Source organism: Sarcophilus harrisii, chromosome 6 (assembly GCF_902635505.1).
Source record: "Sarcophilus harrisii chromosome 6, mSarHar1.11, whole genome shotgun sequence".
Lineage (NCBI taxonomy): Eukaryota > Metazoa > Chordata > Mammalia > Dasyuromorphia > Dasyuridae > Sarcophilus > Sarcophilus harrisii.
Window position 1 is genome coordinate 37271972 of NC_045431.1, and position 19137 is coordinate 37291108.

At 35.6% G+C, this 19137-nt stretch overlaps 2 protein-coding genes across 7 annotated transcripts in view; one reads left to right on the plus strand and one right to left on the minus strand.

Moving 5' to 3' along the window:
• Nucleotides 1-8275, plus strand: part of FIP1L1 (factor interacting with PAPOLA and CPSF1) — a 75284-nt gene extending 67009 nt beyond the window's left edge. For all 4 annotated transcript variants that reach the window (XM_031942612.1, XM_031942614.1, XM_031942615.1 and 1 more), the window contains 2 exons: nt 7122-7262; nt 7960-8275. In XM_031942612.1, the coding sequence (XP_031798472.1) occupies nt 7122-7262; nt 7960-8107 (289 nt within the window). In that variant the 3' untranslated portion in view covers nt 8108-8275. The remainder of the gene's footprint in view (nt 1-7121; nt 7263-7959) is intronic.
• Nucleotides 8276-9232: 957 nt separating this feature from the next.
• LNX1 (ligand of numb-protein X 1) overlaps nt 9233-19137 on the minus strand; it is a 208876-nt gene continuing 198971 nt past the window's right edge. For all 3 annotated transcript variants that reach the window (XM_031942611.1, XM_003773249.4, XM_023506006.2), the window contains 3 exons: nt 16292-16520; nt 10046-10204; nt 9233-9643 (listed from right to left, as the gene is read on the minus strand). In XM_031942611.1, coding sequence (XP_031798471.1) covers nt 9508-9643; nt 10046-10204; nt 16292-16520 — 524 coding nt within the window. In that variant the 3' untranslated portion in view covers nt 9233-9507. The remainder of the gene's footprint in view (nt 9644-10045; nt 10205-16291; nt 16521-19137) is intronic.

The following is a 19137-nucleotide window of genomic DNA, read 5'->3' on the forward strand; positions in this document are numbered from 1 at the left end:
TTGTTCAGTTGTAACCCAGTTGATGAGCATTCCCTTTGGTTTCCAATTATTTGCCACCACAAGATGACTCTGCTCTATATTCAGTATATATTTAAGAAATGAGACTTTTATCAGAATATTTGCTGTAAAGTTTTTGCTTTTCTACCTTTTTTTTTTTTTTTTTTTTACTTCATCTAATGTTGCTTTTTAGAAAAATGTTTCCCCAATTATCCCTTGTAATTAACTTTATTTTTGCTTTTACTTTATCTGAAATCATGGTTGCTCCCCTTGCCTCTTTTTTTTTTTTTTTTTTTTTTTTTTTTTTTTTTTTTTTTTTTTTTTTTTTAAGTTTTGCTGAAGCATACTATTTCTGCTCCAGCTCTTTATTTTAATTAAGCAAGTCTTTCAGTATCAAGTGTCTCTTATAAATAACACTTGTTGATTGGATTCTGGTTTCTAATCAGTTCTTGCTGTTTAAATTTTATGAGTGAACTCATGTCATTTATATTCAACAGTTATGACTACTTTGTATTTCCCTCCATGCCATTTTCTTGTTTTTTATTCTTTCTCTATATTCTATCACTCTTCATAAATGTTTTGCTTCTATTCCATACGTCTCTTAATTTTTAAAAGGGAAGAAAAATTATCCCAGCTTTCTTGTGCACATATGTATGTGTGTATTTTTCTGTCTTTGAACCAATTCCAATGAGGTTCAAGCATTGCTTTTCACCCCTACTTCCCATTTTCCACTAGACTATAAAAGCTCTTCCTTGTGTGTCTTTTATATTTAAAAAAAAAAAAAAATTACCATTTCCCCTCTCCCTCATTCCTCACAGTATATTCCTTTTTCTCACCTCTTCATTTTTTTAATCATCCCATTATAATTGAGTCACATCCATGCCCTCTAAATTCTCTCTCCTTGATCTATTTTGCAAAGAAGTTATATTTCCAAAATTTTGTTTCTTCTATTTTTCATTCTTTTGACTTTGTTTTCTTGTTTCTTGATGTTTCATGAAGCCAGGTTCCAAGCTTTAGCTTGGCCCAGTTTTGATTTTTAACGTATTATTTGCTTCAGCTAATATTCTGTACTACTTTATCCATTTGGCCAATTCTTTTTGTAAGTTTTTAAGTTTAATTTTGTATCTTTGTTCTATTCTGCTCTTTAAGGAATTTTTTCCTTCAGTAAATTTTTGTGCCTTTTTTCCATTAGACCAATTTGTTTTTATTAAGATGTCATTTTATTCAGTATTTTTTGTGCCTCTTAAAGAGGCACAGTAAATTATTACTACTTTTTCATAATTTTAGTGGATTCTTTTCTCAATTTTACCTTTACTACTATTATCTCTAATTCTTCTGGGAATTCTTATCAGGCTTGAGTTCAATTAACATTTTTCTTTGAGGCTTTGGTGACATTGTTTTCTTTTAAATTTGTGTCTTGGTTTTTACTGCTACTTTATTAACTTTTTATGATCAAGATCGTTTTTTGTTATTTGCTCATTTTTCAAGCCTTTTTCTTCACACTGATGTGCAAATCCAAATTTGAGGTGTTATTCTAAACTTAAGAGAGGAATGTTGACAGACTCAGCAGCAGTGTTGCCTCTGATCCTCCATCTTGGCTCTCATTTTATTTTAAAGTTAACAAGCACCAATGAGTAAGAAATAAAATCACAAGTTTCAATCAATTTATGAATTAAATGTATAAATGTGTAATGTATTGCTCTACATTTGCCTTAAAAGTTGATCAAGGAACTAATTTATTATATTGCTTACTGGAAACATTTAATACTAAGGATAATACCTAAATTAAATGATGAGTTTTCTGGTCATGATTTTCTAAGATTTATAAATATATGTGTGTGTATATATATATATTTCTGTGTGTGTGTATATCCTTTTTATTTTTTTTTTTACTTTATATTTTTATTTTACTTTAGTAAAGTAACTTGATATTAGGAATATAATTTAGGTTACTTTCATAATTTTGAAACTTGGAAATACCTATTTTGATTTTATTATTGAGTTACTTAGTTAACTAGCATTTTGCAGCTGACTTGACCAAGTAATTGCTGAAAGTTCTGTCCACTTTTAGGATTTTATAGTTTTATCATTCTGCAATAAAGTCTTACAGGACAGTTTTAATTCCCATTTGCCTTCTCTTTTACTTGAGTTGAGGATTTAGGCAGAGGTTACACAATATGATTCTTCTTTTTGCAGGTGCATATGCACCTACAATACCCTTGGGCAGATGATGACTAATTTTGATATTCTGTCTAAAGCAGTAATTATTCCCTCATGCCTATTATATTCAGAAGAAAGTATTATAAAGATTCCAGTATTTAAGTGATTCCAAGAAATATTTCCAAGTTCATGCTTACATTATGAAATTATATGAAGAAAAATTCATATTAGAGTGTATGTGTGTGGCTATTATTGATCACTGAAAATAAAGCTGTCAGACAGATAATAGTTACTTAAGTATAAATTTAATATGATTCAGCTGGGATGTGGAAATTACAGAATAATAGTGGAATTAATAAAATTATCATTCTTCCTGAAACTTCTACTCAAATTTAACCTCACCAGCCCACAACTATTTCCTCACCTGCCCCACAGATTGTAATTCTAGCTTATCTCCTGTGATGAAGGAATAATCAAAGAGAGAGTGCGTGAAATATGCATGTTCATAAACAAAGGGCTTAACCTTAATAAGCAGAAATTAACTAGTATTCCATAGAATTACACATTTTCATTGTGTATTAATAATGCAGGTACTTGCAGAGTAGTTTTGACTTATTGGTGAAGAAGAGGACTTTTTAAAAAAAAATCTTTTAAGTGCTATTTAATTTTCGGTGAAAGAACATGCGTTAACAATTATATTAAGCCAGTTTAAAGAAAGTGTAACCTTTAGATTCCTGAGGAGTACCAGCCCTCAGTGTTTACCTTTATCTAAGATTTTAGGGTAGGGCATGATTAAAAAATAAAACCAAGAGGGTGAAATGTATTTGTAGTATTATTTATGTATTATGTAGTTTTGTATGTAGATTTGAATTGTCTCCAGCATTGAAACATACTTTAAAGGTCCAAATTAAGTATAAGAAAATGCAGTTTGTTTGTTTTGTTTTGCTTTGTTTTTGGGGGGGTGTTTGATTTTTTTTTTTTAAACAGTCATTATATTGATAGGGCATCTAGTATGTGTGTTGTATTACAAATTACAGGGTCAGTGTTTTAAGAAGTCCAGACCAGTTGTAACATCTGTTTTTCAGACAATTAAATTGAGGGCCAGAAAGAAGACTGGTCATTCTAGGGTGCTTAAAATGAGGTATAATGACTTCCAGGCCCAGAGAAACTTCTGTGTGGCTGCCAGAGTTATCAGTAAAAAGGGTGGGAGAAGAGGTCTTGAGTTTTGTGTGTGGGACTAAATTATCTACCATCTGCAGTAAAGCTGCTGCCATATGGCTGTATTTAGAAACTGAAAGACCTTATGCTAACAGAAGTTGGTTTTTAGGGTAAGTAGGATGGTTAAAATGACAAATCATGAAGTAATTGGCATGTGTTTAAAAGAGAGAGGAAGAAAAAAGTGTTCTACTTTAAATCATTTAAAAAAAAATTGGTACTGTGTGTTATTTTAGAGATTAGCTCAATTGTCAAAATCTTGATTTTTAAAAAAAAAAAATTTTACTATTTCTACCTTTTTCCCCTCCTCTTCTCCGCCCCCCTCAAAAAAAAAAAAAAAAAACTTTCTCACAAAAAGTAAATTAGATGAGGTCTTTTGCTGCTATCACAATGGATTACTGCTGGTAGTAAAATTACTACCACTACTATTACCTCTTTTTAAAGTGATTGGTGTTATTTGGACTTTAATATTCATTTTTCTTTTCCCCAATATCTTGCTTTTCTTCAGCCAACATTGTACCAACTTAACTAGTTGGCTAGTATTGAGATAGATGTTAAAGGGGAAACAAGAGTATGAGAGGTGGGTACCAAAAAAAGAAATTGGGGAAAGGAATCACAGGTTAGAGAAGTGTGGGGAAAGAAGCAAAGAATATTCCAGCAACGTTCAAAACATTAGGCACATTTATTCCATTTTTATCAGTGTACTATTTATTAATACTCATTGTCCCCAAATTAATATTTTACCTTCATGCACCTCAGTGATGTCAGAAGTCAATTTTTCTTTAATTTCAGGCTCCCTCCTTCTTCTCTCTTCTTGAAGCCACAGTGTTTTTCGTGACCTATTTCACACTTTTCTAAGTTATAATTTACCGACATGATGAGCAAGAAGAAAGTAGTTGGGCTGGTTCCCCCCCCCCCCCCATTCAGTTGGTTAGAAAAGGTGTTTTAATTAAAAATTTTACAAACAAGATAAGCATGATAACTTGGTGACAGTGTATCATTTTGTTTATGAACTGCTTGAAACTGCTTTTTGCTCAGCTTTTCCCCTGCAGTTTTTTGGGGTTTTGGAAATTTTTTTTTTTAAACTGCATAGTACAGTTCACAGAAACGTTGGTTTTGAGCCTTAAGCAAATCAGTCCTTGTTCCAAATTTCAAATTGCTTAACTATAAATAGAGACTGAACTATATGATATCAGAAGTGTTTTCCAACTCTAACACTATCTGATCTTATGTACTTTTCTTACCATGTATCTCACATGGTAAAATAAATTTTAAGGCATTTAAATACTTTTTTATATAGGTAGGCTAACCATAATTACCAGATCTTGTTTTTTGAAAAAAATAACGTTAGTACATGTGCAGTAGGATCATATATTTAGACCTTGAGGGAACATTAGAGGTCATGTAATCTGAACCATATATTTTTAGATGAGGAAACTGAGGTCCAAAGAGTTAATTTGATTTGAGGTTATATAGTTTGAGTTGACAAGTGCTACTTATAGAATCAAATTATTATTTCCTTAAATTTTAGAAAATTGTATTCCATGTACTTGAAAATATTTCCATTTTGGGGGGGAGCAGTGCTCTACAAAATGAGATGATGACCCCTATTTTCTTCAATTCCCTTATTCTTTGCATTAATGGTGGAGTTAGGAAAGGGGTCAGGGGTTCTAAGAGTCACAGGTTTTTGACCATCAAATTTGAATTTGACTATTGGTTACTGTAAATGTGAGGTTCTTGAGTCCATATGTCTTAAGTGGAACATATCACTCTTGATATTTCTGCTATAAATGAAACCAAAATAAGGAAATTGGAGCTAATTGAAATGATGGGTCACAGGATTTTTGAAGAGGCAAAGAAAGAGATTGGCAGCATCAGTTTTATATGGTCAATGCATCATCATCATGTACTGCAGCTCTGTTGGAAAGACCAAATAGATGAACATAATTTACCCAAATTCAATGTATATCTTATCTATTTATGTCTAGCAGACTTAATGTTATCTGTCTGAAACAGACCTCAGTCTGGATCAAATGGGTTCAAAATTTAAAAAGAAGGTGGAAATTGGATTACTTTTGGGAAATTGCAAAGCTTCTCATAATAGCCATGGCCCATCCTTTTAGCATATTTTACTAGTGTTGTTACACAGCAGCAAGTCTATAACATCACTTCTTCCAAAACAATTGAAGATGAACATGGCTGGTAGATAGGCTCATGGTGGGTTTGAACAAGTATATAACCAAGAATTTACTTGAGAGAGAAGAGGGGTTGGTTACATAAAGGTTAGTGGTTGGCTAGAATGCTGGCACTTTAGCAATTTAAGGAGAAAATAAGAGTAGAAAACTCATAAGTATGAGTTCCTAAATCATTTTGAGTAAGGAAAAAGGATTTATAAAAACTTTCAAATAAAATAGTCTATAATTTACTTTGGAACCATTGTGGTTCCATAGTCGCATTATATCATATTACATCATCCCATTACATAATTACATATTACATCTTATATAAATCATATTACATCTTATAATGCCAACCTGGCAACTCAAAATACAAGGTATGACGTCTTTCGGTCATTCTACACATTTTTGCAATCATAACTAGACATCTAATTTAGTCCCAGCAACTTACTTAATAAAATAGCTCATTAAAGATGGGGAACACTTTTATTATTTTCATTGCTTACCAGTGTCTTGAAATATAAGTATTTATGCTAAATGTTTGAATTAAACTGAATTTATTGAGTTTCTGTGGGTAAGGCATTGTACAAAGATTGTATAAGAAATTTCTTACTTTTTGTGGTACCTAGGCTAGATTATTTCTCTGGCCTTAATTTTTCTGGTAACTGAATTTTAACTATTTCACTCCCTCTAATCACAAATTAAATTTTCTATGGAGACCGTCAAATTTCTTTCCCCTCCTTGAACCAGCATAGCATTCTTTGGTTGACATTCGGGGTATCAAAAGGAAGACTTGGATTATTCTTTTTTAAAATCAGAATCAACTAACTTTTTGGTTGGTTATACTGCATATTTTTACAGACTTGTGTATACTTAGATATACTACTAAGGGTACTTTATGATTTCATTACATAAAAATCAACGTTGGAACTTAATGGATGGAACATTATCATGCATCTTAATTTCTTCATTGTCATCTAAAATATTGCTTACTTTGCTCTCTGTATAAGTTTTTCCAAATTCTTTAGTGAAATTAATTCTCATATTTTACAAGGAATTTGAGAAGGAATTAAACACAAGCTATATCACTTCCAAATTATGTGTATATGTGTGTTTTATCCATAAATAGACAGATGGTGTGTCTTTCATGTGAAAAAAATAACTAGAGAAAAACTATTTTATTTAGTTATCCGAGATAATTGTGAAGCTGGAGTTTAGCTAGTTATTACTTGCAGAAAGCAGCTAGGTTATAAATTTTTTCTAAAATAGGTGATACTGTATTCTAGAAAAGAGAGCCCATGTCTTCTCTCAAACCCCCATCCAAATCCCTCTCCTCCAAATCTGTCACTTACCGCATTGAACCCTAGCAAGTAGTTCTTGCTGTACTGCGATTCCAGTATACTCACTTATATCAGAGGGTGAAACCAGGAGGTCTTGAGCCACGACTGGTAGTATTTAACAGCAGTATGTAGTGACAGCTTTGTGTGGCTGCGCTACCTGCAGGTATACTGATACCTGCCCCCACTTTGGATGTCTGAGAGTTTCTGGGTAACTTTTTCCTGCTTTCTCCAGTGATGAAGAACAACGATACAGATACAGGGAATACACAGAAAGAGGCTATGAGCGTCACAGAGCAAGTCGAGAAAAAGAAGAGCGGCACAGAGAAAGGAGACACAGGGAAAAAGAGGAGACGAGACACAAGTCCTCGCGAAGGTGCGTTCTTTAATTTAAAAAGGTGAAGTGAATATTGGGAGCAACCTCGGATTGAAATATCAGAAAACTCACATAAACCCACTTGCCAGTAATCAGGAGCATCCATTACATCATTAGGAATGACCTGTTGAAACCCAGAACTTATTCATTGTCATTAGACAGTGCATTCAGGCTTTCACTATCCACAGATTTGGATGACAGCATAGCACTGAATGTGATTTGGAAAATAGGAGTGTGCTTTTTTTTTTAAGAGAAACAATTAATGTAAGCTATTATATAAGCAGCCCAGCATGTCCTCCCTTTTTTAAAAGTATATTCTGCTTTAAATTCATTGTTTAAATCCCACAACTGCTTTTTCCTTTTTATAATATAAATATAATGATTTATAATAATTATTTATAATAATAAATAAATTCTATAATTTAGTTTGCATAAATAGTAAGTATAATATGAATCAACGAAGTCCACATATGGTTTTTTATATTTATATATGTATATGTCTAAAGGTCATCTGGAAAAATTGTCTTCCAAATGATGGTATCTGTTCAGTATTTTGTTTTTCCTTCATCCCCAAAGCACACAGAAACATTAAGGTTTCATAGAAGGAGGCTTACTTTCATCAGGTTTTAGTGTAAAAAAATATTATAAACACTAGTCACTATACAATAGCTGACCTTTTTTCCCCCTTTTCCTTTAGTAATAGCAGACGACGCCATGAAAGTGAAGAAGGGGACAGTCACAGGAGACACAAACACAAAAAATCAAAAAGAAGCAAAGAAGGAAAAGAAGCTGGTAATGAACCTGCCCCTGAGCAGGAGAGCACTGAGGCTACCCCTGCTGAGTAAGCCAGTAGTGCTTGCATTAATGCCAGAAACTGGCTGCTTTAAATCTTGTTATTTTTTTCTGGATAATGTTTAAGAAATTTCTGCTTAATCTTGTTCTGTTAGCATAAAGATAAAAGGTTAAATTTTTTTTTCCAAAATAAAAGTGAATTTTTCATGTCAAGTTTAGACTTCCTTGAATTTGTCATTATCTCATAATGTATGTTTGAGAAATCAGAGGACAGAAATCACTAGAGCGTATTGTGGACAAACTACTTAGCAGATTGAGAGAGGATGTGCCTTTCAACCTAAACACCAAATTGGATCTCATAGTTTTCATGAGTTAATCAACTGCCTATCACCTGCAAGTAAGTTTTTTTTTTTTTCCCTTTCATTCTTATATTTGAATGGAGGTCTCTCTATTGACATGATCCAACACTTGTTTTGGTATTACAGCTATTTGACATCAATTTTTTAGTCTAAATTTGGGAGTGTAAACAAATGGTGGCATGTTTTGTGTGTTTTTGTTTCCAAATCAGGAAAATCCAATTTTAACACAATGTGGTAATTTTATTGGAAAGTGCTTGACATACAGTTCCTAGCAGGCATATATAGAATAATAAATAACTTGTCACTTTGGCACAATTTTGAACCTCTTCATGATCATTCAGAAGAGCCAAGATTTAAATTGGTTTTATATTACATTTGGTGATTTTTTCCCCCAAGGCTTCTTGGCCTACTCACGTGTATAGTTCTATATTGTTATTACCTGTGTTGTGAATAAAAACCTTCATTTCTGGTAAATCAATCATTTATAAAGACTTTAAAAAGGCAAACCCATAATTCTGAATGCTTATGAATTGATCCTAAAGTTGATGTTGGAAGTTTTTGTGACAAATAACATGGAATTACAAAAAATGAGTTATAGTTTATTTTTATAGTAAGTTCAATTTATCATAATGTAATTAAGATAACAAATTTGAGAAATATTTGCTGCCTATAAGATCATGAAAGATCTTGCTTCAGCTATTTAGGGTTGAAACCATAAATTTCTTCATGTTATTTCTATGGTGTTTTGACTGCTGATTTTCTCCTTATCGATTTCTTAATCAAACTGCATATATATTTGAATAAGGAGCACACAGGTAGTTCTAGCTAAAGGGTTTTTATTACATTATTATGTAGAAAAATATAAACTTAGAGACATGAAATAATGAGTCTTCCACTTTGATGAAAAACTACTAATAGTTTTCAGGTTTTTCGAAGCATTTTTCTTGAGATGCTACTTTGCCTGACATGCAAGTTTACATTTTTCTTAATGTATCCTTTAAGAAATTAAGTTGGAAAAAAAAAAATTCAAATCTCATGTCAAATTTTAAATAGCTTGTCTCCGTGTTCTGTGTTCCACCATAGCATCACTTGTTCTATAAAAAAGTTCCAGGCCAGGAGACAATAGTGAGGGTAATTCTTCCTTTAAGTTCTTTAAGCATCCTTGCCAAACAAGCATGCATCATTCCTGATGTACTTCTACCATTGACAGCAAGAAGAATATCACCACATCTAAAAATAGAGAGACACAATATGTTTATCCATAGTTAGTTATTTTAAGATTATTCTGCTAGTTTTAGTTTCCCTTACATCAGTTGATTTTCCCATTAACGATATGACAATCTCAAGCCTTTTTTGTGTATATAAATCATGTATCTAACGTATTTTATTACCAAAGAGGACGGTTATACCCTTACTTTTCCATTGTTCCTTAAATTCACATATGATAGGAAGAAGTTATTTACATAACTTCTACATAAGCCTAAAAATCTATAGCCAGGCTTTTTTAAGTAATATGGAGCAAAAAATACTCTCTCCCCCAGTCCTTAACATTACTTAGATTTAAAAAAAAAAAAAAAAAAAAAGGAAATTCTGCTGGAACAGAACCCCCTTCAATTACCCATTCATCCTTACCTAATTCTTCCATCATTATATGCTGGTGTTCCTTCAACAATAGATTTAATAAAAAATGGTTTGTTTCCACTATATTCTTCATAACCTCCTACAATGCTGAAACCTAGACTTCCAGCTGGATTCCTTCGTAATATTACATCTTTGCAGCTGTATAAATACCTGAAATATCAATATGATTAATGTGCATACAGAAGGTTAAGCTTAATTACTGATGACTCTTAATTTACCTTAATATTCTTCATATTTTTTAGATTAATAATGCTAATCTAAAAAAAAGAAAAACAATGTTAGCTTGTCGAAGACCTTGATTTTTCTGGCATCCTCTAATACACTCTTAAGTTTTGTATGATAGAACATTACAGAAAGCTAAAGATGATAAACACCAATTAGTCTCATGCTAGTAGGATTGCAACAGCAATTAGCTATGTCAGATGTGTATGGAGGGAGAGTGAAATATGATTCTGGTTAATATATTTTTGTTAGGAATAATGATTTGTTAAATTGAGTGTCTTGCAAACAAGTATTTAAATGTTAATTGTTTCAAAACAAATATTTACATGTATGTCCTCATGGGTGCACAAATATGGCATTCAGAAAAAAGCAGATATTAATGTAAACCAAGTTTTATATATGTCAAGATTGAAAGGATAATTCATCTGCAAAATAGAAACTGAGAATGGCTTCCTAACAAAAAGCATGGAGAGGACCAAAAATCTGAACTTAGTATTTCTTTGTATTAAAGTAGGAAATTGGATAAGGAATGTTTCCATCTAATTTAGTATATATTAATAACTTAGTTGTACTAATCACTTAAATTTGTTTAGATTTTACTGTATGCAGGTAAGTCTGTATGTGTATAATCACCTAAAATGAGCCTTAAAGTATGATAACTATTCTGAAAGAGCAGAAGGCATGTATTCCAGATGTTTGGAGGTAGCTTTAAAAAAAAAAAAGTTTTAAAAGGGAGATTGTGAAGGAAGATTCCTTTAGAAGCTGGCAGGTGTGTGAAGGAGAAATTGGAGATATATCAAGAATTGTATTGCATTAGTGTAGGTAAGAGAGAAAGATCTGATGAACTTGAAGGTCACACAAATAAATATTTAAATGAGCAGTTATGAAGATGCAATTTTGAAATAGCCATGGGGGCAAAAGAAGAATCAAGGATGACTGAAGTTGAAAAAATCTGGCTAACTGAAGAGATGACTCAAGTTAGAGCATTGGAGTAGACCCATTATCTAATACATGAGAAGTTGTGGTCTGAGGGGTAGGAGGAGAAATCGGCAGAGAGATTAAAACCAAGGGGACAAGAAGTGTCACAATCAGCGTAGAGGTCAAATGGATGAGGGTTAGAAAAAGGCCATGCTTTAGGAGTTAAGGTGACTGATAATGGAAAAAACAATTTCAGGTAAGTGGTAGGATTGGAAATGAGATGGAAATCAATTGAGAGTTAAGAATAAAATGGAGACCGTAAACAAGGTTAGATTGTGAAAAGGAGGAAGATACAGGATTGGGGAGCCAATCTCATTCCTATCCTATACATATTGATGATTCTGTCTCTCTAAAGCATTTCCCACCCTCCCCATTCCTTACCTACCAGACCACTTTTCCTACTGCTCATCACTTCTGAACTCAACTGGTGAAATGGCCTAATTATTTATTCTCTTTGATTCAAGTCTTTTCTCTCTCTCCAATTAATCCTCCACACAGCTGCCAAAGTAGTCTTTCTAAGGTACAAATCTTCATTTCCTAGAGTATAAGGTAACTTGAGGGTATAGCAGGGTCAAGTGAAGGTTTTTAAAGGATGGAGGAGACATTTTATCTTAATATCCATTGGCATCTGGATCAACATGTTCCTGTCAGTAGACTAACCATAAATTGTTTATATTATGAAATTAATACATATTGGCAGCTAATCTCGATTATTATGCTAAAATGCCTACAATGCCATCTCAACAATACAGAAAGTCTGTTTGAATTAATATAGCAATAAAATGTAAACTATTGATAATGTTTGTATGTTAATTACTATTACTGTTTATTATATTTGCAATTCAATCTCCCCTGTTTCTAACTGCCACATAAAAAAAGATTTGAAATAAAGCAAAAAACCTTTTGATTATTGGATTTTTAAAATGTGGTGTTTAAATGAGTTCATTACATATCCAGGTTTTCAGGTTCTATTAAAAATTAATCTAATCATTTAGGACATTATACCAATTTTGTTGGTTTTTTAAAATACATAATCTAGTTGCTCAGCAAAAACAGGGTAGCTGAAAAGCATGAATTTCAGTAAATAAGAATCCATTATTTTTGATGTAAAATAATATTCTTTTGCTTTGTTTCACAGCAGGATTTTATGGTAGTAGTAGATTCTTCCCAGAGGAACTACAAATATTCACCTGCTGCTAGGATGTTAGAAACCATGTTTACACAACAGTTCACTGACTGCTAATGTTAAAAACAGACGATTTGGGGCTTTTCTCCAGAAACCAAAGAATATTACTTTACCATCTGGGTGGTTGTGCACCAAATTACTTTGAGGGAAGAGTTAGAGAATTTGGTTGATACTTAACCAAGGTCATGGTCAGGCTATTGTCAGTTTTAGTTCTCAGTGTTAATATGTTATTAGCATATTAATTTTAAATTGGCATGCAGATTAGTATTTAATTATTTGCTTTCATAATAAGTCTTGTCATTTAGCATCTCCTAAGTCCCATGCTATTTTTGGCATTTGCTAAATACCTAGTCTACTATGAACAGTGACTGAAAATACAAATACTGAAACAACAACAATAAAAATTTAATGACATTTTTAGGAAATCTCTTTCCTTTTTTTTCTTTTTGGTTGCTATCACATGCCAAAAATACAGATCTTGGAAAATTAAATTTCTGCGATTTAGGAGACAAAATAATTCTTGGATAGAGAATGCCATTCTGTGTATCATATTAAGTCATAGAGATAAGTTTAGTTTTCATTTAATCATAAAGTCATAGATCTTTAGAAAGAAAGAAAGCTGGAAGAGACCTCAATGAAACCCATTCATATTTTACAAATGAAGAAACTGAAGCCCAAAGAGCTTAGTGATATGGTCAGTAAATCGTAAGGGGTGGGATTGGAAACCATTTGCAAGCAATAGATAAATGTCAGTTCCTGTCATTTTGAAAAGCTAACAAAAGCAATTAATTATGCCGGCTAATCAGTTTTTATGAATTCTTCATGAAAAGAATGTGTATTCCACAAGGAGGAGCTGAATATTATACATGCCCTACTGTGCCACATCCTAGAGAAAATTATGGCTCAAATTGTGCTTTGTTTTGCTTTTTTAATTTAAGCATCCAAGGGGGTGCTTTCTAAATGGCAGAAAATTAAGAGCTGTCCTGAAATTTTTAGAGCAACACTTCCTTTACAAACTGTGGGCTAGCTTGGGCTAGTCACAGTTTCCCTGATTCTACATGTGTGCTTTTGTCTTAATTGGAGGGTACAGGAGGAGGTGTTTCCCCCCGCCCCCCCAAAAAAAAGTCTAAACACTGATTTGATTGTGCACATACTCAAAAAAGTGTGTCTCATATTGTGATCTGATATGTCCAAAACTCTTGAAAATACCTCTATAATTCAGTGAAATTTACAATTTGACATTTCTTAGGATATTTGGTTTGTTTCCAGTGTACCGAATGATTTTCTCCTTGGTGATCCAAGTGGGAGCTCTGGTGGCTAGTCAAAGCTGTAGGAGCCAGGCTCTGAAGATCCTTTTCATCCTCTGAGAGTTAGTGAGCCACCTTAAATATTCATGTTGCTAAATGAACTGGGACTAGAGATCATAACAGGTGTGCAATAAAGAGAAAGACCACCCCTGATCTCCCAGCTCCTGGATCTCTCTCCTGGTTCAGAGATCCTATTTCATTCAAAATGAGAGTTCTAAGTCACAGGCCTTGCTTTTGCCTTTGATAACTTGCTCCCTTTTGTTTCAGTCATCTTAATCTATACCTGGCCCCTGAACCCCAGGGTTCTGGAGGGGAAAATGGGGCAGGTGACCTGACCCAGCCATCCCTCCCTGAAATGCAACTCAAGTGCATGTGCTGGTCCTCTTGGAGAACAAAGGAGTACCAACAACAATCCTTACTATCATCTGAGATGTGACCGGCATTTCCATTTGTGTTAAATGGAATCCTCCTTTCCTCGAGTTATTTCAAACTCCTTCCTCCAGAATCTCACGGTCATACAGACAAGGAAGCAGTGTCTAAAAGTGGAGGGTTTTCTGCTGCTATCTTCCATCACCCACCACGAACAATAATGCGGGAATCTTCCCCAGACGCCATCCCCAGCATTTGTTCCTGGGCAAAGATAGACTCCTGGTGCCAAGCCACCCAGTCTGAGCCCGTGTCTCACCTAACTTAGAGGTGAGAGGTCTAACCGAACTCTTCTAGGAGGGGTAGCAAAGGTGTTTGGTTGTTTAATGAGGAAACCTCTGCCCAAACATGTAGGACTTCCAGGATAGGAAAAGGTTAAGTTCTTAGGGAAGAAGGGAAATGATTTAATGTGGATTAATGTGATACATGTCCTGATGAGAGAATTTGTTGAAGGACTTCCAGATGCTGAGTATGGGCCCTCAAGAGCTAGCAGAATAAAGGTCATAAGTATTCACTGAGTCAGCTCCCATTAAGTGGCATCTGATAACCTGTACCACTAAATGACGTCTGAAGCTTGTGTCTAGCCCAGCACACAATCGCGCATTAATGAGGGTGAGACACAGCTCTGTTCATTGTCTGGCTGAAGCCACTTTTACTCCTAGCAAAGTCTGAATATAAGAGTATGGGCACTCACTGGATTAGCATACTAATGCCCCCCCATACACAGTCAGGCTCTTTTTGTGTGAATTTGGTTGTAGCTGGGATGTGATTACACTGAATTTCCTGTTTCTAGACCTGATGATATGGGGCGTATTTTTTTCATAATTGGGGGCTAAGAGGGCTGGCTTGGTCTGGCATTAGGGGAAGGACACCTGGCTGATCATAATAGAGAATCTAAAGGAAGACCATGTCCGGGATCTAAATGGAGGTGAGATTTTTTTAAATAATATTCTGCCCTGTTTGTGATTTACTGGGGCTTTCATAGCTAACTAGAATGTCTTTCATAAAGGGTTATAAAGTAGCCTGAAACTCTCCCACCTGAGAAATCAAGATGGATGCCGAGAGACATCCCCTTGTAATGGGGCCAAAAGTGTAATGAATTTGTCTCTATCAAGCATAGGCTGATTTGGGGAGTCCCCCAGGGATTCCACACTAGCTGGAACAGCAAAAGTTAAAGACAAGAATGCTCAGCCTCCAAGTGAAAAGCAAAAAGCGTTCCAGGGAGGGAACTGGATCCTGGCACTGCCCAAATGGGTGATGTAGCAATGAAGATGGAAGATTTCCTAAGAATACCCAGGCAACTGAAACCAGCCATTTGTCGATGGGAAACACTTCAGGACACTCCCTCACTCTTCCCTTAGAGGGCACTCAGGAAAAGCTCATGTTTCTCTCCCACCAAAGAGATAGGCTACATTGTTCCCTCCGCCAAATGAAAGCTTTTTAGTTAGGTGGAAATCTTGGCATTTGATTTCAATGCTATGGAAGAAAGGGAAGTTTATGTTTGTTATTTCTTATTTGTGATTGCATTGTGGCTTTTAAGTCAGAAAGACCTTCCTTCCTGATCTCACATCGGCCTTGTATTAAATGTTGCCTAAGAGGCCTTCCATCTCCAAATCCTATCTTTAGCAGAAACAAACTCCCAATTTCAACTTTTCCTTGGCTTAATTTCCATTTGGTAGAGATAGTGGGACACCTTTCTCCCTGGAGATTGTGTGAGAAAATAAGTCTCACCCTGTAACAGGTCTAATTACACTTAGCCAAAATTATGATTCAGCTGCTTCCCAGGTTTTGCAAATGAACTTTTCAGTTGCAGAGGGTGAAGAGGAGAAAAAGGCAGACAGCTCAGCTCCAGTGGGCTTATGGCAGAATTGCACAAGAGCTGCAGAGGTTAAATTGGGGGGCAGAATGCACTAAATTAGCAATGAACTCTCAGGTCCTGGAAAACCTAAGAGTTCATTTTCAGGAAGAGGTCATAGACACAAGTCTTTTACCCACAAATTAATCTCTCCCCATGCTGCAGGGGAAAGAGTCCCCCTAGGAAGACTGGTTCCACTTAAGATGGGAGTCTTAAGTCCTATGAAAGAGATGTCTCAGGAGCACATCTTTGCGCGCACTTACCGTGGCAATTCCAACCACATGACCCAGGCTGGCGACCACTCGCTGACTTGTGCCGTGTTCTGGTTGGGCTCCGGGATTGGCCAGTTGTTGCCATTTTCCAGGGCCTCGCATTCTCTCAGTTCCAGGGCTTTGAGAACTACAGCTGAGGAGGTATTTTTCAATAGGGCCACAGCTTCCCCACGACTGGCCCCGGTCAGGTCGATGCCATTTACATTCAACAAGATGTCACCTGTTAGTCAAAAAGCACAAACTGCTTTTTATGCTTCACATAGGGATCTGCGTTTACATGGTTTACCGCCTTCAATGCAGCAGTCATTTTGGGGACTTCATGCAAAACTTAGACCTACTGCCTTCAATCTACTTAAATTTGTTTTCCCTCTCTTTCTTATTTCATCTTCAATAGGGAAGGAACAGCATGAGTTGAAATGACTATCCCCAAATCATCAAGAATCCTTCCTATTATTAGAAAACCTAGAACTGTGGTTTAAAAAAGGATCATTTTCTGTGATTGTTCTTTCTCTTTGTCTATGCAAAGATGAATGAATGTAGCTGACAAATAGCACATAGTAGGAACTTAAGAAATGCTTCCTGTTTGATCCAGTTGAAGCGCCCCTTTTAGCTATCTACATCTTGGGCAGAAATTGCTGAGAACAGAGAGGATGACCTGACTGGATCAGAGAGATATTGGTCAAAGGTTGTTACTCCTAGCCCCTCAATTTACAGGTAAGGAAATTGAAGCAGAGAAAGGCGAAAGTACTTGGCCAAAGTCACCCGGCCAGCCCTCTTTGAATCCCAGTCCTTTGGCTCTCAGAGCTCTGTCATCACTCCACTCTATACCCCCAGCTTCCTTTCCCTTCTCTGAGACTGAGCCCCATCAAGCAGCCCTGGCACCAGGAATGGGGGCTGAGCCAGGCTGAAGTTCTGCAGGTTCTCATCCTGTGGCACAGAGTGCTGAGCACATGGGCAAGGGCACCTTACTGTGCCACATGAAGCAAGGGCATCCTGAGAAAGGCAGGGAGAGGAGACCCAAGGGGACAGTGGATGCAAGTGCAAAAATGTATGATCTATAAACAGCAAAAGGCGCCGTCTGATTGGTTTGTACCATTCTGCCCTGAGGCATTAGAGACCTAATGATGAAATCCATTTCTTCCTCTCACCAGAGGGGTGAAGAATGACACAAAGAATGGGGATGCAGACCCATTCAGTTAAACTTGCTTAATTGTTCTTTAATGTCAGGGAGAGCTTAATGGGAATGGGGGTAAGAGTGTTAAATGCTTAATATCAAAACAAAAAGTGGCAATAATATATATATTCTTTGGAATCAGCCCTAAGATTTCCTCTTTATAGGGACCCTCCAATGAAGAAATTCATGTTAACGCAGATGGGCACTTGCTTGGTGACTTACGGTCCGGCAGGAACCCAGATTTTCACAACTGAGACTAGCTCTGCTCACTGTGCTACCCTGCCTTCCCTAGGTCCTTCTGAGGTTCCTGCTTCCAGGTCTTCACCTCTCCCTCACGCAGTGACTATTAAATCCCTCACTCACTCGTTCCAATTCATCACATCCTTTCAAGGCAACCCATTTGACTGCTTCCCTCAGCTTGCTGCTACTTTATCTGAAGCTCAAATTCACCTCTTCCTGCCCTCTGAATAAAGGGAAACACAATCAGAGGCATTGATTAATGGAATCGTAATCTGAGTTCAAGTCCCATTTCTGAGAGTGAGCCCAGTTGCAAATCACTTAACCTTTCAGAACCCAGATAGCTCTCCAGGACGACAAGCTAAAGACAAGTGGGCTGCAGTTGGAGGAAGAAACTTCCTACATGGGCAGTTCCGTCCCCAATTGAAATCCTAGGTCCCCCCAAACAAAACCAAAAATAAAACAAAAACCACCCTGAGCATAATGGATCAAATTTAGAATTTTTGTCTCCCAGGGAACAGATGAGATTAATTTTATATAGCTATATAAATAATTACCTTGTCCCTTCCTTCCCATCCATCTCTAGAGTAAAGACATTATGGTAACAGAACACAGAAATTTTTACCAGCCTACAGAAGATATAATTCCTCTCAGGGATAAACAAATGTGTGCTTTTTTTCTAAAGGCCCATGTATGTGTCTCTGCCTTAATCACATTATTGCATTATACATAAGTACATGCCATATTGGAAAGGGCAATAGCAAACCATTCTAGTATTTCTGCCAAGAAAACCCCAAATGGGGTCACCAAGAGTCACATAAGACTGACCCATAACAACAAACATGCCCTAAAGCCACATGCACTATTCCCACTGGTAAAATGTAAGCATGGGGAGAGCGGGGAATATTATTTTTATCTTTGTATGTGTGTCCTAAGCCCACCATATAAGAAATAATAAATTTCCAGATAAATGTCTCTGGAATTTAAGTAATAGTCATTTCAGAGGTTAAGAAAGCCTAAATCTTTTTCAGCTCCTGATCCCATGACATTTGCGCGATACTACAGCCAGGAAGTATTGGAACTTGAATCCAGGACTCCAAACTCATGTTTTTTCCCTCTGATATCAAACTGCTTTAATCAATTAGGCAATCTAAGGGAGAGAATGGAGGGAGGAAATTGGAACACAAGGTTTTTCAAGGGTCTTTGTTGAAATTATCCTGGCGTATGTTTTGAAAATAAATTTTAAAAAATAATAAAGAAAAGAAAACCTCCCCAAAATAAATACATATGCAACCATTTTCTTAAGTCACCTATAACCAAAATCATTTAGATAAACAATTATATTTCATTCTCAGGGGAGTGATAGAGTGCTAAGATTGGGGTCAGGAAGACCTGAGGTCAAAACTGACCTCTGACACCATTACCT